At 41.3% G+C, this 25,336-nt stretch overlaps 2 protein-coding genes across 7 annotated transcripts in view; one reads left to right on the top strand and one right to left on the bottom strand.

Moving 5' to 3' along the window:
* LOC140714179 (protein mono-ADP-ribosyltransferase PARP6) overlaps positions 1-25,336 on the top strand; it is a 157,881-nt gene that overhangs the window by 119,897 nt on the left and 12,648 nt on the right. Inside the window, exons 17-22 of one of the 6 annotated variants that reach the window (XM_073025057.1) lie at positions 1,777-1,825; positions 2,062-2,174; positions 4,136-4,208; positions 9,182-9,305; positions 10,630-10,712; positions 15,981-16,044. In XM_073025057.1, the coding sequence (XP_072881158.1) occupies positions 1,777-1,825; positions 2,062-2,174; positions 4,136-4,208; positions 9,182-9,305; positions 10,630-10,712; positions 15,981-16,044 (506 nt within the window). Of the gene's footprint in view, positions 1-1,776; positions 1,826-2,061; positions 2,175-4,135; positions 4,209-9,181; positions 9,306-10,629; positions 10,713-15,980; positions 16,045-25,336 lie in introns of those variants that run through there. The other 5 variants (XM_073025058.1, XM_073025060.1, XM_073025061.1 and 2 more) reach the window with 5 other exon arrangements.
* celf6 (CUGBP Elav-like family member 6) overlaps positions 1-25,336 on the bottom strand; it is a 928,129-nt gene that overhangs the window by 19,193 nt on the left and 883,600 nt on the right. The gene's annotated exons all lie outside the window — the stretch shown is intronic.

The raw sequence follows: 25,336 nt of genomic DNA on the forward strand, positions 1-25,336 counted from the left end.
TTGCTTTCAATTGGCTTCATTGCAGGGGATGTGGCATGCAAATGATGGATGGATCTCCAATCAAGTTGTTGTTGCCTCAGCCAGTCATGCCCCCACAATGCTGGTCTTTCTGTTTTTACAACATACAAGCTCAATGTGGTTGTTGGTTGTTGTATTTCACTGTCACTAATGTCATTCCCACAGAAGTTATCTATTCTCCAGTAGAAGTTCTTAGCTGGACATCTGTAGCCTTCAGTATCCTTGAAATGTTGTGTAAACTCATTTTGTGGAATGACTGAAACAGCTGAACAAATGACCAATTCCAGTTGAATGAATTTGTCATTCAATTCTGGCATAAACCATATTGCTAATCTATTGCCAATTTTCACACTGTAAATCTCAAGGCTGGACAATCATCATTATCAGATTTTTTTATCAACAGCATGCAGAATAGTGCTCTTTTTGAAACTGCAACTTGACTTTTTAGCATTTTTCTTTCTTGTGCAGTCTGTTTATTTGTGTCTGCCCAACATACTCTTTGAATATGTCCTACTTAGTTGCATTTTTTGCAAGTTTTGCCTTTAAATCTGCATTTGTTTGGTGTATGAGAGCCCCTGCCACAATGGTAACATCATTTGTTTGGCTAGGTCAGTTTCTGTTTAGACATTGCAATTTTGTTCACATTCACTTTTATTCCTGACTGCATCTCAAATGAGTCTCTGTCTGATCTCCACAGCTCTTTAAGGAGCTGTTTTTGAATGCTTTCTTGTAAGATTCCACAAACTAAGCAATCTCTTACTGTATTATTAAGCCCATTACCACACTGACAATCTCTTCAACTTAGCCATGATCACTAAAATGGACTTCCCTTCTTTTGATTCCACTTATGAAACCGAAAGCATTCTCCAAGCAACGATGGCTTCGGTTCTAAATGTTCCTGCATTACTTTGCCAATATCAGGAAAGCACATTTCTGTAGATTTGGTTAGAGCTTTTAAATTTCAAAGCAAACTCTATGTCTCTAAACCCTATGCACTTAGTAAAATTGGCACTCGTTTCTCATTTGGTTATTTCATTTGCTTCAAAATTGGTCTCGTTTGGGATCAATAAAGTATTTATCTATCTATACTGTTCCAATAGTTCAGTATACATGAGCCAATTACCCATTGTGTAATTAAATTCATCAACTTTTCCGACGTAGCTAGCCGTTTCTGGTATTTTTAATGATTGTTATCACTCTGTACTCATTCTTTATGAATCCTGAATTCTTCTGTTTATGACTTCTTTTTTAAACTTGATCTTGTCTTCCTTTCTGAAGAACAGGTGCTTTTGGTAATTCGACTATTCCTCATTGTGTTTTATTTTATTTCAAGTGTCTCGCTGCATTTTTAACAGGTCGGTAGCTGTGTTGGGTTCATTTTTTTTAAGTTCCATCTTTATCGCCAATGTTATGTTTTGTAGCTTCAAAACATTAAATTAATTCAAAGAAGACACAGGAGTCCAGATATGTAGGTCTATACTTTGAGATTACTTTAACCAAGACATGCACATATTATATAGTAACGTGATGATGTATGCAATCAACATATTTTCACGTCACCTGTTATTAATTATTTAAATGAACAAGAATGCTTTACTCAAACAATATATATGCAAGGTTCTTTTAATATTATTGAAATATTAAATACACAGCAAGTTTGACTAGTTAACAGGTACTGGAAGAGGGGATAGAGAAGAAGAGATATGTGACTTGGTAAATGCACAGAAAAATAACAATGCTTTCTTTTTTATTTCCAAGGATTATTTCAAGTAACAGATCACACATTGTGAAACTTCCACTCAGTAGAGTAAGTGGTTTCATTCTGTAACATTACTTGGGCTTAGCTTTCAGCAAAGTTAAAGAATAAAGTTACTCTGTCTGAAATTATGGTACAATGATTGGTGGAATTATGCAACTTTAAGTGAAAGAGTGGTGTAGGAAGTGCAGCTATAAACTCATACTCAGGAGTGCTGTGGGAAAAGTAGTTTAATGGTGGGTGCTGCCATGACTGCGTGAACCTGCCATGTCTTTTGTCTTTCACAGCAGTTGAAATTCATGCACACATCACATCAGTTTCTTCTACTGAGCAGCCCACCGGCCAAGGAAGCCAGGTTCCGCACAGCCAAGAAGCTCTATGGCAGCACATTTGCCTTTCAGTGAGTTGCAGATCTTTCTCTTGTCGCCATTGGTGATTCCTTGTTGATACTTCAGCTTCATATTCCTGGATGCCGCAGTTTGATGGCAATAGAATAGTTCCGTCCCCCTGCCTGTGCTCAATGACAATGGTGCCTGTCCCATCCATTCTCACCTGAGCCAGACACAAGGAGACTGAGCTGACCCTCCAGTCTAAAGAATGCTCCTGTTCAGCTGAATGGGATTCAAACATCAACTAGTCTTCATCTGGTGGCCCCTATGGTCTCACTTCCCAAAAAGCCCAATGGCCTTTATCAAATGTCTCTGAATCTTGTTTGAATATCTAATTTGTCAATTTGATGCCTCAAATACTTAATTAAAATTATTTTGAAAAATAAACTTAAAGTAATAATCTCAATTTGAAGCACCTTTGAGAACTGGAAAGTAATTGGAAATACAAAGATAAAATAATCAATTTGTTTGTACTTCTTTTTTGCCCAGTCAACAAACTGACTCAAATAAGTTGGGTGAAGTTTCTTACAATAGCCATTGAGTCATAGAGTTGTAGTGCATTGAAACAGGCCCAATGGCTCACCTTGCCTATGCTGGCAGATGTCTATCTGATCTAGTTTTACTTACCTGCATTTAGCCCATATTCCTTTGAACATTATCAGTCCGAATGAGTTTTAAACATTGTAGTTGTAGCATTCTCTGACAGCTCATCCATGTACTCACCAATCTGTGTGAAAAGGTCACCCCTCAAATCCCTGTGAATCTCACCTTAAACCTGTGTTCTCTGGTTTTAGACTTTCCTAAACTGGAAAAAGACTGTAAGCATCCACCTTAAATATGCCCTTCGTGAATTTATATACAGCATCTCTATGTCTCCTTAGCTTCCAAGGGAAAAATGACTCAGATTATTCAGCATCTCTTTTAACTCAAGACTTCCTTTCCCAGAAACATCCTTGTGATTTTTTTCTGCACCCTTTCTAGCTGACCGATGTCCTTCCTATAGCTGGGTGTCCAGACCGGCTCAAGATACTCCAAGTGTGATCTCACCAATATCTTGGACAATTGAAATATAACATCCCATCTTCTGGACTCAGTTGCCTGACCAATGAAGACAAGCATGCCAAATGTCTTCTTCACTAAACCTTCTACCTGTGTCACCACTTTCAGGAACCTAAGTATCTGTACAAAAGTCCCTGAAAGTAATGACACAGGTAGACAGATGTCTTTGTCCTACTCTTTAGGGCCTTACTATTTACTGTGTAAGCGTGGCCTTGGATGAACTTACAAAAATACAACACCACACCCTTATCTAACTTAAATACCATCTGCCATTCCTTGGCCCACATCCCCAGTACAACAACACATAGTGGTCACTTTATTAGGTATCTCCTGCTTATTTAAGTTATTGTCACCCTCCTGTCAACTTGAACCAGTCTGAAAATTCTTTGCTGACCTCTCTCATTAACAAGACAATTAAAAACTGCTGCTCATTAGATTTTTTTTTGGTTTTGCCCCATTTTCTGTAAACTCTGAAGATGGTTTATGTGAAAATCCCAGAAGATCAGTAGTTTCTGAGACACTCAAACCACGCTGCGTGATACCAATAATCATTCCATGATCAAAGTCACTTAGATCACATTTCTTTCCCACTCAGATGTATGGTCTGAACTACAACTGAATTTCTTGACAATGTTTGCATGAATTTATGTATTGAGTTGCAGCCATGTGATTGGCTGAATATGTGTACAGGTGTAGACTTATTGAATGTAAATCCTGATGTAGTCTTAGGTAACAGCGTGAATGGATTGGATGGTGTGTTGATTGGGAGTCTCTGTTCAGTATATCATTCCTCCCACTGGGCCCAACATTGGTCCACTGGTGAAACAGATGGCTTGATGTGATTTCTTAAGGTGTTAAATCTGTGTACTAACAATTTTCTGCTAATTGTTGTCTCAATTCTTTCCTCTATCAGTGGTTCGCACATTGAGAACTGGCATTCCATTCTGAGAAATGGCCTGGTCAATGCATCATATACTAAACTACAAGTAGGTATTCCCTTATGAATGGCACCACAGAGAGTCAATCTTTTGGCATTATATCAAAAATATAACAGATCCCTTTCTCGGTGTGTAGTTGTCACAGTTTAAAGATAAAGTTTGTTGTCATGGATACATACCCAGATTTTAGGAAATAAGAAATAGATGCAGAATTAGGCTATTCAGCCCATTGAGTCTGCTCTGCCATTCCACTATAGCTGATTTATTATCCCTCTCAAACCCATTCTCCTGCCTTCTCCCCATAACCCTTGACCCCCTTACCAATGACAAACCTATCAATTTCTGCTTTAAGTATACTCAATGCCGCTTGTGGCATTGAACTCTACAGATTCACCACCTTCTGGCTAAAGAAATTGCTTCTCATTTTAGTTCTAAAGTGAGTGGTGGGAGGGGGTTACAATAGCCAGGAGGGACTTCAGTGGGTGAAATGTGCTCCTGAACCTATTCATGTGAACAACTAATAATACACTTAAATATTTATTTATCTATTCATTTATTTGTTTGTTTGTTTTATTTATTTATTTGCTTGTCTGTTCATTCATTGATTGACTGATTGACTTACTTACATATTTATTTAGAGATGTAACATGGAACATACCCTTCCAGCCCAGTGAGTCGCTCCATCCAGCAAATCACCCAGTTACAGGACAATTTACAATGACCGATGAGCCTACTAACTGGTACATCTTTGGTCTGTGAGAGGAGACCGGAGCATCGGGAGGAAACCCATGTGGTCACGGGAACAATGTACAATCTCTTTCCAGACAGTGGCGGGAATTGAGCCAGTTTACTGGCACTGCACAGTCACCCCCTATTCCTGAACACCTTTCTAGAAACAGAAAATTGAAATGTACTTGAAACGCAAAAACAAAATATTAGGATGATTGATAATTTAGAAGAAAGAACACCAACAGAATTCTGAGCAGCACAGGTTAAATGGAGCAGGACTATAAGAAAAAGAAGCATAAGTAGGCCACTTGGCCCCACATGCCTGCTTCAGCATTTAATAAGATCATAGCTGATACCATCTTTGGGCCACTTTCCATCACCAGTCCTATATCCCTTGATTCCCTTAATTTCCCAAAGTAAATCAGTTTTTCTGACTGAGCCTCCATGTTTGCTGGGTAGAGAACTCTGATGATTTGGCACTCCCTGGGTTAAGGAACTTCTTCCTCTCTCAGTTCTGAGTGGCTGACCACTTGGAGAGACAGACTCCTGGTTCGCAGGAAAACATCATGAATAGCGACTTCTGAGATACAATCTCTGTATCTAGTGGAGATGTGTTATAATGGCCCCACTGCTCGATTATGGTGCAGCAATTCCCCATTAAGCCAGTCCAGCACTGGGACTTAATGGTTCATATCTGATTGCCCGCTATGTCTTTGTGATTCAGTTATATCTTGAGAAAAATGAAAGTATGCAAACTTTGAGCAGATTTACATTTAATGCCTGTTTTGTAACTGAAGTGCTGGTAAACAGACTGCATGGCTCATCCAATGTCCCAATTCTTAGAGAAACAAAGTGTTAAAATATTTAAGTTCTGTGGGAAAGCTCTGACATGTATAAAGCTGTTAGCAAGTAAGTGAATTAGGATGTTATTTTCTTATTTAGAATCAGAGAGTCATACAACAAGGAAAAAGGCCCTTTGGCCCAACTTGTCCATGCCAAACAAGCTGCCTATCTAAGCTAGCCCCATTAGACAGGATTTTTGTAAACTTTTCCTAACATACAGTATGGAAACAGACCCTGTGGCTCAACTCGTCCATGTCTACAAGGTGCCCATCTAAAATAGTCCCATTTGCCTGTGTTCTACCCCTATCCCTCTAAACCTTTACTATCCATATGCCTGTCCAAGTGTCTTTTAAATGTGGTTATTGTACCTGCCTCAGCCACTTTCTCCAGCAGTTCATTCCGTATGCATACCACTCTACGTAAAAAAAAAAGTTGCCTTTCAAGTTAGGTCGTGTTGAGGAAGCAGGGAGGCTGCTGAACGACTTAGACAGATTAGGAGACTGTGCAAAGAAGCGGCAGATGCAATACAGTGTGGTGATGCAGTTTGGTAGAAGGAACAAAAGCAAGGACTATTTTCTAAACGGGGAGAAAATTCAAAAATCCAAAGTGCAAAGGGAAGTTCTCATGCAGGATTCACTAAGGGTAACTTGCAAACTGAGTTGGTTGTGAGAGAGGCAAATGCAAAGTTAGCATTCATTTTGACAGGACTAGAATATAAAAACATGGATGCTATGCTGAGGATTTATAAGGCACAGAGGAGGCCTCACTTGGAGTATTGTGAGCAGTTTTGGGCCCCTTATCTAAGAAAGGATGTACTGACATTGGAGAACATTCAAAGGAGGTTCATGAAAATGATTCTGGGAATGAAAGGCTTATCATATGAGGAGCATTTGATAGCTCTGGGCCTGTACTCTAGAATTTAGAAGAATGAGTAGGGATCTCATTGAAATCTATTGTACGTTGAAAGGTCTGGACAGAGTGGATGTGGAGAGGATGTTTCCTGTAGTGGGGGATTCTAGGACAACCTCAGAATAGAGGGACATCCATTTAGAATGGAGATGAGGAAGAATTTCTTCAGCCAGAAGGTGATAAATCTGTAGAATTTGTTTCTACAGATGGCTGTGGAGGCCAGGTCATTGGGTGTATTTAAGGTGGAGATTGATAGATTCTTCATAAGTCAGGACATGGATGGTTATGGGGAGAAGACAGGAGAATGGGATTGGGAGGGAAATGGATCAGCTATGATGAAATGGTGGAGCAAAGTCAATGGGCCAGAATTTTGCTCCTATATCTTATGGTCTAAGTTCCTATTAAATCTCTCCCCTCTTATGTTAAATCTTTGCCCTCTAGTTCTTAATTTTCATTAAGTGACTGATGCAAACCTTGTATCTCGTAAAGTTGCCTTCCCAGTTTCTACATGGTAAAAGAGTCTTTGCCCTGCTGACTCCATTATGAGCAGCAACCAATAATTTACATTAATCCAACCTTATTCTCCCCACATACCCAGCAATCTCTCTTCCACACATCAACACAAATTGATAGCGGCCAGTGAACTTGTTGAGCCAGAGCACTCAGAGAGTCAGAGGGAGAATGTGTTGATACTAGATGTTAAGTTTTGGAACTTCAAAACATTAAGCTACTCCAAAGGAAGACACAGGAGTCTGAAATGCAGGTCTAATTTCAGCAAGGCATAGTAGCGTGATGATGTTTGCAATTCACATATTTATACATATAAACTGTAGTGAATTATTTAAATGAACAAGAATGCTTAATCTACCTATATACATGTATACCATATGACTCAAACATTACTGAAGTATTGAATGCACGACACTCAACAAGTGATCAGTACCAATTAATCAATATGTGTGCATTTAAGATCACACAAATCCTCATCTTGATATGTGCCCAGCTTCAATTAGAACATAGGTCAAAGAGTAAGGCACGGCAACAGGCCACTTGGCCACAATGTTGTACCAAACTAATTAAACTAGTAGTTAAACATCTAACTAAACTAATCCCTTCTCCCTTCACAAGATCATTATCCCTCTACAACATGAGTGAATCTGCAGATGCTGGAAATAAATACAAAACACAAAATGCTGGCAGAACTCAGCAGGCCAGACAGCATCTATGGGAGGAGGTAGTGACGACGTTTCGGGCCAAAACCCTTCATCAAGGGTTGACCCTCTTGATGAAGGGTTTTGGCCCGAAACGTCATCACTACCTCCTCCCATAGATGCTGTCTGGCCTGCTGAGTTCTGCCAGCATTTTGTGTTTTTAATCGTTATCCCTCTATTCTTTGCACATTCATCTGCTTATCTACTTTAATTGTTTCTATTGTATTTATCTCCTCTGTCATCACTGACTTTGCATTCCATGCACCCTTCAATCTCTGTATAAAAATGTTTGCTTCGCACATCTCCTTTGAACTTAGCCCTCTCACCTCAAATGCGAAGTATTACATATTTTGATCCTGGGAGAATGATACTAGCTATCTACTCTTTCCATGCCCCTCATCAGCTTATAAACTTCTGTCATATCTCCCCACAGCCACCACCCGTCCAGAGAAAACAATACTGATTTGTCCAACGACTCCTTATAATAAGTGCCTTTTAATCCATGCACTATCCTCATAAGTCTGCACTCTGTCCAAAAATATTTCCCCATCTCACCTGCACCCCAGGTTCACTTAACAGAAACAATTTCCCACCACTGCTCAGTCGTTCACTAAAGAATTCAAAGATTCATTTATTAACAAAGTATAAAACTCAGAGATTCTTCTTCTCCAGATAGTCATGAAACCAGGAAAAAAAAGAGAACAGCAGCATCATCAACCTCCAAATCCCCCACTCCCAGATGAAATGCAACAAGAGCATCAGCCCCTGAATGATACCAATCCCTGCACAAGCCCCTGAACGATCCCTGCACAAAAAAACGGACAAAAATGCAACAAGAACATCAACACCCCCCCAAACCCAACCCCTCCATTGCACAAAACACAAAAAGAACATCGGCCTCCAAATCTCTCCTCTCCCCACACACAGAAACTAACAAATAAAATGCAACAAGAACTTCCACCCCCAGATCTCACTTCCACTGCACAAAACACAACATCGACCTCCAAATCTCCCTCCCCCACTCAAAAAAAAAACAAGAACGGGCGAAAAAAAACAGAATTTTAAAAACTATAAGACTGAAATGCAAATCCACAGTCCATAGTCCATAGTCCAAAACCATATCTACATCCATAACCACAACACAGAAAACCTCGGTAAAATTCTTTGGCCACAGCAGCAGGTGCCATCTTTCACATTCTCCGAAAATTGTTATTTCTCCAAACTCCAAGTAGGGTTTTTAGCTTCACAGAACACCCAATGCAACCTTTATAGATAATGCAGTTTGCTCTCCATGTAAATATTGTGATATATTGAAGCCTTTGGTTACAGTTCAAGTATTTGCTCATCTATAGTCATAACGATCACACTGCTGTCTCTTACAAGCTGCACGGTGCAGCCTATGGCAAAGGAATCTATCTCAGCCCAATCTCCAGCATCTCTTTCGGTTACTCAGGTAAGTGACCTTTATGTATGCATTGCTTCACCCACTTCAAAGCGTATTTACAGAACAATATGCCACCAGCTCCTGACTGTGCTACCTTAATTCCAAGTTATTATTCTCTGCATTTAAAAAAACCTTCTTTTTCTCATATACTGTCGCTTGTGTCTTCTCACTCGTGAGGGTGCATCTGGGTAGGGGTTTGGGAGAGGATTGTGATTCCATCTTCACAATACATTTTAACCTAGATTTCATTTACAATTACTGGATAAAATTGAGAAGTCAAGTTGTTTGGGAAGTTTGCATGTTTGATTTAGCTTTACCTTATCCAATCTCATAAATGCCAAGACCAAATTTAATGCCACCACTGCTACCTTGATTGAGATGAACAAACTCAGTGACTGAGATTGAATTTTCCTGATCAATATTGCACTCAATGAGACATCATTACATCACAGAAAGTATTGATACATTTAATATGAAACTTAACTTGTAAAACCAACAAACAGTCGCTATTGTGATTTTGTAAATTCGTCAGAATGAAAGAAGTTGCTGTTACAGCTAAATATATTAACTTATCCAGACCTTTTTATTTATTGTTATCGAGTGGTACGGATCAGACACTAAAACAGAGCTGAGATGTAGACAAAGGGAGATAACATTAAGATGCACAATTGTTCAAGGCAGAACTTTTAACCCATGTGAGTTCTGGAAATGTATTAGTTACACATAAATGACATGACAAAACAGACACAAGAGTTCATTGATGTAAAATAACACAAGGGTTCCTACTTGAACAGAATTTCACCTGAGTAGTCTACATGTTTTTTAGGGTGTATAAGGATTTTGGTTGGAATTTAGTTTTGTTCATCAAACATCTGTATGCAAATAGTGCCAATCTGAAAGCAGCCCCTCAGTCAGCCTACATCCTGTGGAATTCCTGGTGTCTTTTTTTAATTATGAAGGAGATACAGGCCATCTCTGGGATACAAATGCCCAATTTATGGACATACCTACATAAAACTGAGCTCTCATATTATTATTACATTTTAAAGTCTGACATTCATTCAGTCATCTGTTCCCATGCGTAGTAGAATTACAGTAGTTTCCCCTCTGTCCCCAGTTTTAGTAATGCTTCTTTATTATCAACTTTATGTGTTTTTATGCCATTCATTATAACACTGTGGAGTCTTGGTTACTGTCTCGAGTGATTTTTGTGTATTTTCTGACTTATTAACAAAATTGATGTATGGACATCTGTAAAAATAGAACCTGTTTGAATCCATGGGCAGTCAGTAGATGAGCATCCTGGTAATATAACTGAATGTTTGCTTTGTAGGAATGGGCAAAGGGCAGCACCGCATGCCATCCAAGGATGAACTGGTTCTGCGCTACAACCGGATGAACACGATCCCCCAGGTATTAGTAGCACACTTCCTTCCTAGTCAAGTCAAACTGAGTCGAGCTTTGTGTCCTTTGCACAAGTGCAATGAATATCAGGCACGTAGCATTGTATAAGCAGCATTCACAAGAAAAATATAAATTAAACACAAATTGTAGACATTTTTACAGGAAACAACATAATAGAAACAAGAAGTTCATTGGCTCAAAGTACTCAAAGTGGTTATAAGACTGTAGTGATTAGTTCTACTGGTTAGGAACTAAGTAGCTGAAGGGACCCTGATGGTGTGGGACTTCGGGCTCTGTACCTCCTGCTCATTGGTAGCATCAAGAACATGGTACAGCTTGGATGGTGGGTGACTTTGATGATGGACATTTCCTTCTTGAGGCAGCACTTTCTGTAGATGCCACCGGTGGTGGGGAGGGTTGTGCCTGTAATGTAATGAGTTGAGTACACTAGTCTCTGCAACTTCTTACATTCCTGCGTATTTGAATTGCAATCACAGACTATCATGCAACGAGACAGAATACTTTCAACAATACATCTGCAGAAGTTTGTTAGAGTATTCAGTGAACCTCCTTAACCTACTAAGAAAATAAAGTCTCTGAGAGAACTGACTGCCACCTTGGTGATTAATTTTTGGTACTGACTGGAATAGTAATTAAAATACTGAACCAAGTCAGAAGTCTAGGCTACCAACCTGGAAATGAAGCATTCAAATCTCACCTTGGGAGCTGAGGAATTTTAACTCAGTGAGTTAATTAAATGAACATGGAATGAAAAATTGTCATCCCTAATGATGACAAAAGACTGACAGGCATTTATAAAGCTGAACAAGTGTGAATCTGGTTAACATGGTTAATTCTTAACTGTTTTCTGTAATAGAAAAACAAGAAACTTATTATCCATTTTAGATGGCCCTAAGAAGGCAGTGGTGAGACTTTTTTGATCTACTGCTGTCTGATTGGTGAAGGGGCATTTACAAAGAGTTAGGGGAGGGAGCCAAGACTTAGATCAAGGAATGTTGAGAGATCATTAATATATTCTCCTGACAGGATTGTGTGTGGCTTTGAGGAAAATCAGCAAATGGAGGTGTTTCCATGTCCATGTGGCCCTTGTGCTTCTCGGTGGTAGAGGTAAACACAAATTCTGCAGATGCTGGAAATCCAGAGTAACACACACAAAATGCTGGAGGAACTCAGCAAGTCAGGCAGCATCAATGGAGAGGGATAAGGAGTCAACATTTCAGGCTGAGGCCTCTCTTCAGGACTGGAAAGGAAGGGAGGAGAATCCAGAATAAGACAGTGGGGGATGGGGAAGGAGTGCAAGCTGGGTTAAAAGGTGAAGATGAAGGTGGGTGGGTGGGGTAAGGTGGATGTAGTGAGAGGCTGGGAGGCGATAGGTGGTAAAAGTAAAGGGCTGAAGAAGAATGTTGGTCGTAGAGGTGGAAGGTTTAAGAGGTAACTAACTATAGATGGTGCCAACTTCCCTGGTAATAGAGGGGAAAAATTTTCAGGGTAGTTGATGTAAACCAATCAAATGAGCTGCTCTGACAAATTCTTGACATAACTTGTAGATGGTTGGAATGCTTTGGGTGTTAAGTGAGTCTTTCAGGATATCTGTTCCTTCCTGCTGAAGCACTGCCTTGAATTGTAGGCATTCTTTAGTCCATTTACCACTCTGTGTAAATGGTTAGCTCATGCTTTGTTGATAATTGTTCTGAATATCCAGCAACATGCACAAAATGCTGGAGGATCTCGGCGGGTCAGGCAGCATCTATGGAGGGAAATGGGCAGACAATGTTCTGGGTTGAGACCCTTCATCTCGAATGAAAGAAAGAGGAGAGATAGCCAATATAAAGAGGTGGAGGAAAGAATGAAGCAAGAGCTGGCAGGTGATTGGTGGATCCAGGTGAGGGGAGTGTGAAAGACCAGCGGTGGAGGATAGGAGGGGGATATGTTTATTTAGATGCTGTTTTATGCCTGTGATGCTGCTACAAGTATCTTTTTCATTGCACCCGTGCATACATTGGGGTGGGGAACATTTAATGTCTCTGGACCTCTGCTTATGGAGTTTAAAAGAATGAGGGGGGATCTACTTGAAACCTACCAAATATTCAAAGGCCTTGATTGAGTAAACACGGAGAGGATGTTTCCAACTATGGGAGTCAAGGACTGGAGGCCACAGCCTCAGAGTAGATGGAAGTCCCTTTAGAACAGAAATGAGAAGGATTTTCTTTAGTCAGTGGGTGGCAAATTTGAGGAATTCATTGCCATAGACAGCTGTTGATGCCATGTTATTGGGTATCTTTAAAGCATAGGTTGATAGGTTCTTGATTAGTAAAGTAATCAAAGGTTATGGGAAGAGGTAGGAGAATGGTGTTGAGAGGGATAATAAATCAATCATGATTAAATGACGGAACAGACTTGATGGGCCAAGTGGCCTCATTCTGCTCTTTTGTCCTATGGTCTTATGTACTTATAAACATAACAATAAACTTATCTGAATAGCAACAGAAGGTGGGAGATGAAGAGGTGGAAGTGTCAGCGTATACTCCAGATAAATACTTTGTGGAGATTTGTGATATATATGATTATATGATATATATGTACAATGTCTGAAATACATCTTATGGAAATGTTTGTTTGATGAACTTCAATAAAAAAATAAATTACGAAAATGGGCTGGAGTAGATAATTCTAAGAGGATCAAATGGAATAAAGAAATGGAAATAAGGAGGACGGATAGGAGCACTGGGGAGTGTGAGGATGACAGTCACATGGATGGTGTAGGGGAGGGAAAAGGATGATGCAGCAAGGTAGATCAGAAGGAAAGAGAAAAGGGACAGAGAGGGGACAGTTACTGGAAATTGGAGAATTCAATGTTAATTCTGCCAGGATCAGCATCTGCATTCTCTTGTGCCTCTGTGATTTTGAGTATGCTGTTATTGGGGAAAATAGCAAGAGCAACGCCTTTGAATGTTGATGGCTGGACACTATAATGTTGCAGATAGTCATTGTGTAGTATTATTGATGTCAAACGATGTCTGAATGTTGCCTGAAACTTGTTGTGTGCCGGCATTGGCTGCTTCATTTGCTGAGGAACTAGACATAATGAAGTTATTAGTGAATATCACTACCAATCCTATACAAGGACAGTTACTGATAATACATCTAAAAATGTTTGGGTTTCAGACGTTGTCATCTTCCTTTGTATGAAAAATAACTCCAATGTTTGTTGTGTTTTGATGCCCTTTAACCAGGATTACTTGATGTCACACTTGGTCAAGTTCTGTCTTGATGTTAAGGACACTCACTCCCATGTCTGCATTTCAGATTTTTGGTACTTATTTGATAAAGATAAAGATAAACTAGTTTTTTTTTGGTCACGTACATTCAAAAGATGCAGTGAAATGCATCATTTGTCTCAAATCAAATCGGTGAGGATTGTGCTGGGCAGTTCACAAATGTTGCACTAACATAGCATGCCCACGACTCACTAACCCTAACTGTGAGCCTTTTGAAGTGTGGGAAGAAACCCCAATGCCTGGAGAAAACCCATGCAGTCACAGAGAGAATGTACAAGCTCCTTACAGATGGCAACGGGGATTGAACCCCAGCCTTACAGCTAGCAATGTAAAGCATTGTTCTAACCACTACACTCCCCTATGGTTTTGGTAAAACGACATACAGACTGATTATCACTTGGTAGCACTGTCAAATGCACCTCCTCGTTGTTGATGGAGAGCAGATTCACTGAGTGATATTAAACAGATTGGATTTGTTCTTTTTTATGTGATACTTGAGCAACCTCCCACATTGTCAGATGCCAGCATTGGAACTGTACTGGTGGAGGTACAGCTAGTTATGGAAGGCAAGTCCTTAGTCCTACAGCAGGGATGTGGTCTTATCACAAAGCCTTTGGTGTATCCAATGCTTACAGCTGTTTCTTCATATTACATTGAGTCATTCAAATTGCCTGAAGCCTTGCTTCTGTTACAATCTACAAGATCTACTCAACTTGATCATCGTCTCAGTGCTTCTGGCTGTAGTAATCCAGTTTTGCACCTTCGTTGAACTGAGACTTCATTCATAAATGTATGTGGTACTACTCCCAGCATGCCCCTCTCCATTCCCTATTGAACTGGGCTTCATCTGTTAGCTATGTAACAATGGCAGAGTGAGACACACAGCTCTAGGTGCAGTTACATATTGTGGTGGTTATACATGGTTATGGTTATACAGAATGAAACAGAACTTTATGTCCAACTCGTCCAAGTCAATCCCATTTGCCTGCATTTGGTCCAAATCCCTCTAAACCTTGTACCTGTTCAAATGGCTTTATTTTTAACTAATAATTGTATCCACCTCCAACACATCCTCTGGAAGCTCATTCCTACCACCCTGTGAGGAAAATCTTACCTGTCTGATTCTCCCTAAACCTTTTCCCTCTCACTGCAAACCTGCGGCCTCTAATTTTAGCGTCTTTATGCTGAAAAATAAACATTGTGACTGTCTGTTCTCCTTGTGTCCCTCATAATCTTATAAACCTCTATGTGGTCACCTTCTTCCTCTACACTTCCATGGAAAACAATCCCAACCTATTCAATTATTACTTTTAACTTGCACCCTCCAGTTCTGGAAACTCCCTTGTGAATCTTTCTAACACTCTTTTTAGTTTAAATGCATATGGGAATTGTGTGTGTGCATATGTAAAGGGTGTGTGCATGTATACTGTGTATGGGATGAAATTTGAATTGGAATTGGTTTATTATTGTCACATGTACCAAGATACAGCGAAAAGGTTGTCTTGTATGCTGTTCACACAGATTAGATCATCACACAGTCATTGAGGTTGAACAAGGTAAAATAATAACGATGTATAATAAAGTGTAACAGTTACTGAGAAAGAGCAGTGCAGGTGAACAATAAGGTGCAGGATCATAACAAGATAGTTTGTGAGACAAGAGTCTATCTTATCATACTAGGGAACCATTTAATGATCTTATAACAGCAGAGTAGAAAGTTGTCCTTGAGATGAATGTGTGCATATCATTGTGTGCATGCACATGCATGGACGTATGCAAATAATTTCATACAGCCAAGATGCTGGGTACCTTTTCAGTATTACTTTTTTTTAATCATAAATCTATTTATCCTTCCTCCTTCACATAAAAATATGTATTGAAACATGAAAAGAACATTTTCATTTCTTAGTCTCCTTGGGCATGTAAATCAGCAATTTTCTGCTCTTTCATCTGACTAATAATCTATTTGTTCCCTCTACAGACGAGACCCATTCAGTCCAGATTCTTGCAGAGTAGAAACTTGAATTGTATAGCACTTTGTGAAGGTAGGAATCTCTATTGCTTTTTTCTTAGCCTCATACCACTGTTGGAGTGCTGAGAATTACCAGCACTGTATTTGTATTTGACAAATAATCTTCTCTTACCTGATTATTCCACAACAAGTGACCTTTCTTTTTAAACACAAGGTATTCTGCAGATGCTGGAAATCAGAGTAACACGTACAAAATGCTGGAGGAACACAGCAGGTCAGGCAGCATCTAGAGGATAAACATTCCTGATGAGTCCAGTTGAATATCTCAGCCCAAAGCATTGACTATTTGTTACTTTCTGTAGCTGCTACCCGATCTGTTGCGTTCCTCCAGCATTGTGTGTGTGTGTGTGTGTGTGTGTGTGCGTGCGCGAGTGTGTTTCCTCCTTTTCTAAGATGGTCTAGATTTCTGACATTTAATCTCTCTTTTTCACTCAACAACATCATCTGCAAATATTGGCAAAATTATAAATCTAATTTGGCACAAAATACTATATTGGATAGCATTGTAGCCAGTTATTTGCCTGGCCTACACTTACTCTATACTCAAATTCACTAAAACAGAATGAAAATCAAAATACTGTTTCCTGAAGAACTAAGAACAGGAGATGCTGGAAGCACTCAGTGGGTTAGACAGTATCTGTAGAGAGAGAGAAAAAACACAGAGCTTTAGATCAGATACTCTGTCTGAACAGAACATTTTGATTCTTCTTTGGTTGTTCTCTCCTTACAATTTGCAAGATCATAACATCATAGATCTGGTATGGATAGAGACTCTTCTGGCCCTGTACTCTGTTGTGTTTAATTTTTTTTGTGTAGTTTATGTTAATCAAGGTTTATGTAATTGATATTTGTTATGCTTGTAATGTACAGTGTTGCTACTGCAAAAAACAAATTTTCAAGCTGTTTATACCCTGGAATATCCACGATGATAAACTTGAACTTGAAAACCATACAGGAACATAATAATAATAATAAATAAAAACAAAGGACTGGTAGGTGTGTGGAGGAATGATGCTTCTTCTGGCTGGAAAGTCTAGAGCAAGGGGTCACATTCTTAAAATAAGGTTTTCCCATTTAGGATCAAGATGAGAAGGGATAAATGATTGGAATTATCCACCAAAGGGACTCTGGAGGCTTGATTTCTGTAAATATATTAAAGGTGAAGGATAGGTGCTAATCAAATCAAAGAGCATGAAGTTAATACAGACAAGTAAGAGAATAAGTTAGATGTGTCACAGTCCCTCCTGGCAATTGCCCACCTGGTTATTTTCCTCAGGAATTGGGCCTCAATCCCCTCATTTAGTTCCAATCATTCTCAGGTTCCACTAACTACAAACACCTGCTTTCCATCAGCAAATGCAGTATAAGAACCCCGTGACCACAACAATGAGCTGCCAGTTTGTTTGGTTGACTCATGTGTGAGTAACCTTGTCCCATGGTTCTTAGGACTATCAGTTCTAAGTCTAGCATTGTTCCTGAATTCTCTACTAAGACCAAGACTCCAGGTAAAGACTCCCTAGGCACCAATTCCGCGCTTGCTACAACCGTAACGCCTCCCAACTAGGCCTCTGTGCCTGTGTTCAGCACTTGGGCTCGTTCCACCGCCATGTCCTTGCAACAAGATGTAGTTTTATTATATGGTGTGGTGGAGGCAAGCAGCCAAATTATCCATTCTTTACCTTCAACCACACAGACAAACTGCTGGGAGAACTCAGCAGGGCAATTGGCCTCTGTGGAGAGAAATGTACAGTTGACTTTTCTGCTGAGATCTCCTGATGAAGAGATGTCCAGAGCTCCTTTCTGAACTGTTGAATTTTGCCAGCATTTTACATGTTTTGTTCTAGACTGCTGCCATTTGCAGAATCTCTCCTGACTCTGTACTTTACCTTCTTATAGAATGCAGTGGTGAATTTTCTGAATTAACAGCAAGAACTCTGGACCATTTCTCCTACGGCATAAGTTTAATCCCCACCCTGATATTTGGGGAATCAAAATTCAGTTAATTGGATAAATCCAAAACTAGAACTAAAATATAAAATACCTGAAACTGAAAGCATGCCGGCAGCATCAGTGGAAGGGGAAATAGTTGACACTTTGTCTGGGACTCCTCATGGGCAGTCTTGTTTCAACATTTACAGTATTTTCTGCGCTTGTTTCAGATTTCCAGCATCTGCATTTTTTTGAGTCACTGGAATTAAAATTAGCCCCAGTAATGGTAACCTGGAAACTAATAGATTCAACTGCATGCTGATGTCCTTTAAGTTATCAAGTGAAACTTATTGCCTCATCCTCAGGTATGGTGATGTACAGGTTCAATGGGAAACTGCGTCACAGAGGTGTAGATCCAGAAAACAATGCCCAGAGCATAAGTAATAAACAAATAACACAAAACAATGGAAAAAAAAGTTGCACAGAACAGGACATTAGTGCAAAAACCCATCCTCATCTTTAATATATACAAAAAGCAAGGCTCCAGAGTCACTTTGCTGGAGAGTTCCAAAGATTTATCCTTTCAATCCTGAATAGGCAAGCCCTTCAGGGAAGTTCGCGACACTAGGCAACACACATAAAGTTTTGGCGAAACCTCACAAGGGAAGGCAGCATGGAAGATAAGAAACGTCTGATGTTTCAAGCTGAGGCCATTCATCAGGACTGTAAAAGAAGGGGGCAGAAGCCAAAATAAGAAGGGGTTGCTGGCCTAAATTGTCAAGATATTTATTTCCCTTTTAAAATGCTGCCTGGTACATGTTGCTCAAGATTACCAGCATCTGCAGAATCTCTAGTATGTCTAATTCCCCATTCTTACCCAGTTTGGCATATATATGACTCTAGACACACCAAGCTATTGACCCTTAATTGTTTCCTCAGTTCCACAGCAATAAGAGATAGATGATGGCAGTGTTAGCAATCTTAACATCCTGTGGACAAATACATCTAAAAAATAAGCAGAGGAGATTCTGACGATGCTGGAAATCCTGTGCAAAGCACACAAAATGCTGAAGGAAATCAGCAGCTCAGGCAGCATCAATGGAAAGGAGTAAACAGCTTACATTTTTGGCTGAGACCCTGCATCAAGACTGGAAAGGAAGGGAGCAAAAGTCTGAATAAGAAGGTGGAGGGAGAAGGTGAGGGAGGAGAATGAAGAAAGATGCTGAGAGGTGATAGGTGGAAGAAGTAAGGGGCTGAAGAAGAATAAATCTAATAGGTGAGGACAAAAACAATGGGGAAAAGGGAAGGAGGAGGGACACCAGAGAGAAGTGTTATACAAGTGAGGAGAAGAGAAAGAGTGAGAAAGAAACCAGAATGGGGAATGGAAAAAGATGGGGGGGGGGGAGGTGGCAAGATATTATAGAAATTAAGGAAATCAGTTTGTGCCATTAGGTTGGAGGCTACCCAAATGGAATATGAGGTGTTGCTCCTCAAGCCTGAGTATGGCCTCATCATGGCAGTAGAGGAGGCCATGAGCAGACATGTTAGAATGGACATTGGAAGCTGAGTTGAAACGTGTGGCAACAGGGACGTTATGCCTTTTGCGGCAAACAGAGCAAAGGTGCTGAATGAATGAGCCCTGAATCTATGTTGGGTCTCAACAATGTAGAAGAGGCTGCACCAGGAGCAACAGATTGATACAATAGATGACCCTGACTGATGCGCAGGCAAAGTTTAGTCACACATGGAACCTTTAATGATGGCAAGGGCAGAGATGTAAAGGGTGGTATAGCAGGGAAAGGTACCAGGAAGGAGATCAGTGGGATTCCTATTTACTAGTTTGTTAACTCTACAATGTCTCTTGCTATATCCTCCAGATTCCTAGTGTGTCAGTAAATGTAATTACCCTGCCTGTCACTGGTTATAATGAATGTAACTAAAGGATGAAATGGTACATTTAACCTACTGAAACATCCTGCGATGCCTCTCAGCAGGGGAAGAGTAGGAGAAAAATGATTCATAAATTGTAAATGACAGACATGGTAAATAACTGGAAGTATAGCTAAAGAGAAAGATTTTAAAGAGAACTTTGATGACAAGTAGGAGATGCAAGAAAGTAAAGTGTCTTTTTGAAGACAAGTGCAGACTGGCATTGTCTCATACCTCAGCCACTAATGATTGAATCAAGATGCTTGACTTTCTTTTCTTCCCCTCTTTCATCAGATTTCTGAATGTTCCATGAACCTATGAACACTAACTGTTTGCAGGCACTGTGGGTGAAGACAACAAGATGAGATATCACACAGGAGAGAAACTCCTGCATCCCCAAACTAGATGTTGGCCAACTGCAGGCCCGTGCTGTTCTGTAAGCCTGGACCTCTGGGTTGGTAGCTTGGCCGACGGCCATGCTGGCACCGACATCCCAAAGGTGTTCGGCGTGAGAGGCAATCAGCCACAGCATTATTTTTCCTTCAATGTGCTGTATGTCAGTCGTGAATTCTGAAATAAGGCCAGTTGGTGTTGCTGACGTGCAGTCCAAGTTTGATCTGACTCTTTGGCCATCTCATGCATGAGGGGTTTGTAGTCAATGAACATTATGAAATGGGTGATGCTAGGTCTTCAGAACTAATGGACTACATGGTATCTCTCCCGGGCAATCACCATCATTTTACTTTTAAGGAACTCTTTATACAACTAAAGCCTGATCAAATTCACGTAGCCTTCGCTAATGCACCCGTGAAGGACTACAGGGAGTTTGCTAAAATGGTCAATAGTCTATACTCAGCCAGGCAGAGGTGCATTGTTCCTCTTCCTTTCCCTGTCTTAGTCGGCAGGGCCTCCAGTAGACTCATGCCTGCAGCTCAGAACTAGACAACATCGGATCTATATTTTCACCACGTACTCTTTGACATGAACACGAAGACATGCTGACTGCCATGCAGTTTCAACAGGGCAAGTACCCCGGGATATCGGAGGTCTGCGAACACTGTGGGTTCCAGCTGCCAGAGTCATCTACTGCAAAGAAAGCTAATGGCATGCTGGCCTTTATAACAAGAGGAATTGAGTATAGGAGTAAAGAGGTCTTTCTGCAGCTGTACAGGGCCCTGGTGACACCCCACCTGGAGTATTGTGTGCAGTTTTGGTCTCCAAATTTGAGGAAGGACATTCTTGCTATTGAGGGAGTGCAGCGTAGGTTCACAAGGTTAATTCCTGGAATGGCGGGACTGTCATATGTTGAAAGATTGGAGCGACTGGGCTTGTATACACTGGAATTTAGATGGATGAGAGGGGATCTGATTGAAACATATAAGATTATTAAGGGATTGGACACGCTGGAGGCAGGAAGCATGTTCCCGCTGATGGGTGAGTCCAGAACTAGAGGCCACAGTTTAAGAATAAGGGGTAGGCCATTTAGAACTGCGATGTGGAAAAACTTTTTCACCCAGAGAGTGGTGGACATGTGGATGCCCCAGAAGGCAGTGGAGGCCAAGTCTCTGGATGCATTCAAGAGAGAGTTAGAGCGAGCTCTTATAGATAGCAGGGTCAAGGGATATGGGGAGAGGGCAGGAACGGGGTACTGATTGTGTATGATCAGCCATGATCACAGTGAATGGTGATGCTGGCTAGAAGGGCCGAATGGCCTACTCCTGCACCTATTGTCTATTGTCTATTACGGACACCATTTCAGGGTGACACTTCCTGTGTAGCATGGGTGCTCAAGTGAGTGTGCAGCCAGTATCGCCCATTGGTTTTAAGGCAGAGAGTGATGGACCCTCACTGGAGGCAGCCAATGGCAGCTGGATCCGAACTTTGGGTCATGACATGTGATGTTTTACTCCAGTGGACAACACTACACATGGTACATCGTCTTGGCTAAAGTTGCTAGACCTCTCTGCTTGGCGGAGATCTCCTGTGCACCAAAAGTCTGGTAACAGACCTTAAGCACTTTCAGCTTGTGGATGCAAAGAACTTTGGGTCAGTACCCTGCTCTGCCACTGAATTCCCCACAACGACTCTGTCTAGCACATGCACCACCACATGTGAATTCACTCACCTGCTGGATGAATTCCTAAACCTCACCACGTCCATATTTTCAACTACAGTCAAAAGCATAGGGTCGAGCTCCACATTTCCACAACCCGCTCACAGGCCGTGCCTGTGTACATAGACTAGGCTCAGCAAAACTGGCCACCATGAAGACTGACTCTGTTAACATTAAAATGTTTGACATTATAGGCAGGTCGAATAGCCTTTGAGCTTCACCCCACCTCGTGGTCCCTAAGGTGGTTGCTGGCCATGTGGCGAGTACCGCCTCCCCGATTGTTACCTGGTCCTACATATTCAGGACTTGTTGGCATGTTTAGCCAAAGATATTTTTTACTAAAGTGGACTTAGTCAGGGGCTACCATCAGGTACCTGTGGATGTTCCCAAAACTACTATTATAATCCCATTTGGTCTATTTGAGTTACTACGTATACCATTTGAGCTGCAAAATGCATCACAGACTTTCCAGCGACTAATGGACTCTGTTAAAAGACTAACATTTTCTTTTTGTTTACCTGAATGACATACTTGCACCAGTGAATCCAAAACTAAACATCACAACTGTGCATACCCTTCAAGTGCTTGAGACAACATGGGCTGATTATTAACCCCACTAAATTCCAGTTTGGCTTGTCTATGATTGACTTTTTTGGCCACCGAATCTCCACAGAAGGTGTAACACTCCTGCCTTCAAAAGTCACTGCTATTATGGAGTTTCCTCGGCCTCGTACTACCAAAGCACAGCAAGGTTATTTGGGTATGGTGAATTTCTATCACTGTTTCATTGCGGGAGCTGTTGAACTTATGCTCCCCTTGTGTAGTGCCCTTAAAGGCAGTGCCCCTAACTGTATGCTTGAGTGGTCAGTGGACATGATGAGAGCATTTGACAACACCAAATGAGCTACTTCAAACGTGACCCTACTGGTGCACCCACTCCCCAACACACCTCTAGCCATCACTACTGACACCTTAGACGCTGGGAGCTGTGCATGAACTGTTGGATGGATTATGGAAGCAACTCGCCTCCTTCAGCCATCAGCTCTGTTTTCACTCCTCCCCCTACCCCATCCACTGAGAGGAAGTACAGCATATTTGACTTCAAGCTTCTTGGTCCCTATCTGGTCATCCACCATTTTCATTTTCTACTGGAGGGCTGGCAATTCATAATGTTCATTGACCACAAACCCCTCGTGCATGAGATGGCCAAAGAGTCAGATTAAACTTGGACTGCATGTCAGCAACGCTAACTGGCCTTATTTCGGAATTCACGACTGACATACAGCACATTGAAGGGGAAAATAATGTTGCGGCTGATTGCCTCTCACGCCAGACATCTTGGGGATGACTGTGCCTGTGTCGTAGTCAGCCAAGCTACCAACCCAGAGGTCCAGGCTTACAGAACAGCACAGGCCTGCAGTTGGCCAACATCTAGTTTGGGGACGCAGGAGTTTCTCTCCGGTGTGATATCTCATCTGGTCACCCATAGTGCCTGCAAACTGGAGGCATACTGTTTTTAACTCCGTTCGTGGCCTGTTGTAGCTGGGCAGAAGTTTTCACAAAAACTGGTTGCTTTAAAGTGCATGTGGCACAGCCTTAGGAAGGACATGCGAGACTGGAGAGCAGCCTGAGTTGCAGTGGGTGAAAATTAACCATCACGTCCTGGCACCATCGACACTTTACAAGGTTCCTGAGCAACGTGTTTGACCATGCCAATGTGGTCCTCTACCCCTCTCTCATGGCTTCTCCCACATCTCCTTACTATGTGGACTGTGCCTCCGAATGGCCAGCGGTTGTCCTTCTAGCATTGACAACAGTTGCAGGTGTGCCTTAGGCATTCGTAAACACCTAGATTTCTCGATTTGACAACCCATCTGATGCCAATTCCGACCGCAATCCCCATTCCATGTCAGACCTTTAGGCCGCTTACGACCTCAGTGTTAAATTGCATCACACCATGACATATCACCCGCAGTCCAATGGCTGTGCGAGCGATTTCAACGTTTCTGAAAGGCTGCTCTGAGGCCCTCCTTGACCGACGAGTGTTGGCATGACCATCTCCCATGGGTCCTGTTGGGGCTCAAAATGGCTCCAAAAGAGGACCTGCAGACCTCTGCAACTGAGTTGCTATGGGTGCCGGGTGATTTCTATTCCCAATGCCACGACTGCCTGGTTGGTGTCTCAACAGTGCTCCACCCTCCTCTTTTATAGCTATTCCTACCTCCCATCACGGCATACAGCATTCTTGGGTTCCAGTTGACCTACATTCTACCTCGTTCATTTTTGTCAGCCATGATGTACGTTAACATCTCCTTAAACCCCCAATATGATGGCCTGTTCTGTGATTTGAAGTGGGCTGAAGAGTTTTATTACCCTTCCAGATAGGAAGGGTAAACCTGAATGTACTTCTGTAGATTGCTTTAAACTGAACCCACAAGACCTGGGTGGTTCCACAGCCATACCCCCTGCATCTCGACATGACCATGTGCGTGTGAGCACACACATGAGCAGGCCAGAGGTAACTGCTCTTACACCAACCAAAACACATAGCCCGAGCCAGGTGGCTCATACAAGCTCCAGACAAAATCACAACACGGGTTTTGGGGAAATCTTGGAGGGCCAGTGTAGGGTAACGAAATGGGTGACAGATGACACATATCGTTCATAATAGAAACTGTTCGACACAATCCACAAACACCGTCATTGAGTTGTGTGTTCACTTTAAGAGACGGTGCCTGACGTAATGACACCAGTGTAATGCGATTGCTTTTGGTTTGTACACAATGGAAGTAAAAGGTTTTGTTAAGCACATAAAACGACTCTCACATGTTTTATTCACAATATCTTACAATATCAAAGGAGGTTTCTATAGAGCTCTAGGGGGATGCAAATGTAAGTTCGAGGAAGGCCATGGAGGAACAGTCATAGGAATAAGAGGATTTTGAAATCGTTATCTAAGAAACAAAACAATGGCTTTCAAAGATTCAAAGTGCATTTATTATCAAATAATGTATAAGAGATACAACTTTGAGTTCTGGTTGCTTACAGGTAGTCACAGAGCAAGAAAGCACCCAATTAAAAAAAATAAGAACAACTCCCAGTGCCCCCGGAGAAAGAGAGAAAAAACACAAAACAAATCACGCAAACAATAGAAGTGAACGACAACAGCATTCTGAACCAAACTGAGTCCTGACATCCAAATCTCTGGAGCAGCCCAGAGTAGGCCCAAAGCCTCAGTATTCGGTTCATCATATTAGTGGGGCAAATCACTGCACAGTTTGCAGACACAAAGCACAGCAGCCGGGGGCTGTCTTACAGGTCTAGCTTTGCAGAA

Source organism: Hemitrygon akajei, chromosome 21 (genome assembly GCF_048418815.1).
Source record: "Hemitrygon akajei chromosome 21, sHemAka1.3, whole genome shotgun sequence".
Lineage (NCBI taxonomy): Eukaryota > Metazoa > Chordata > Chondrichthyes > Myliobatiformes > Dasyatidae > Hemitrygon > Hemitrygon akajei.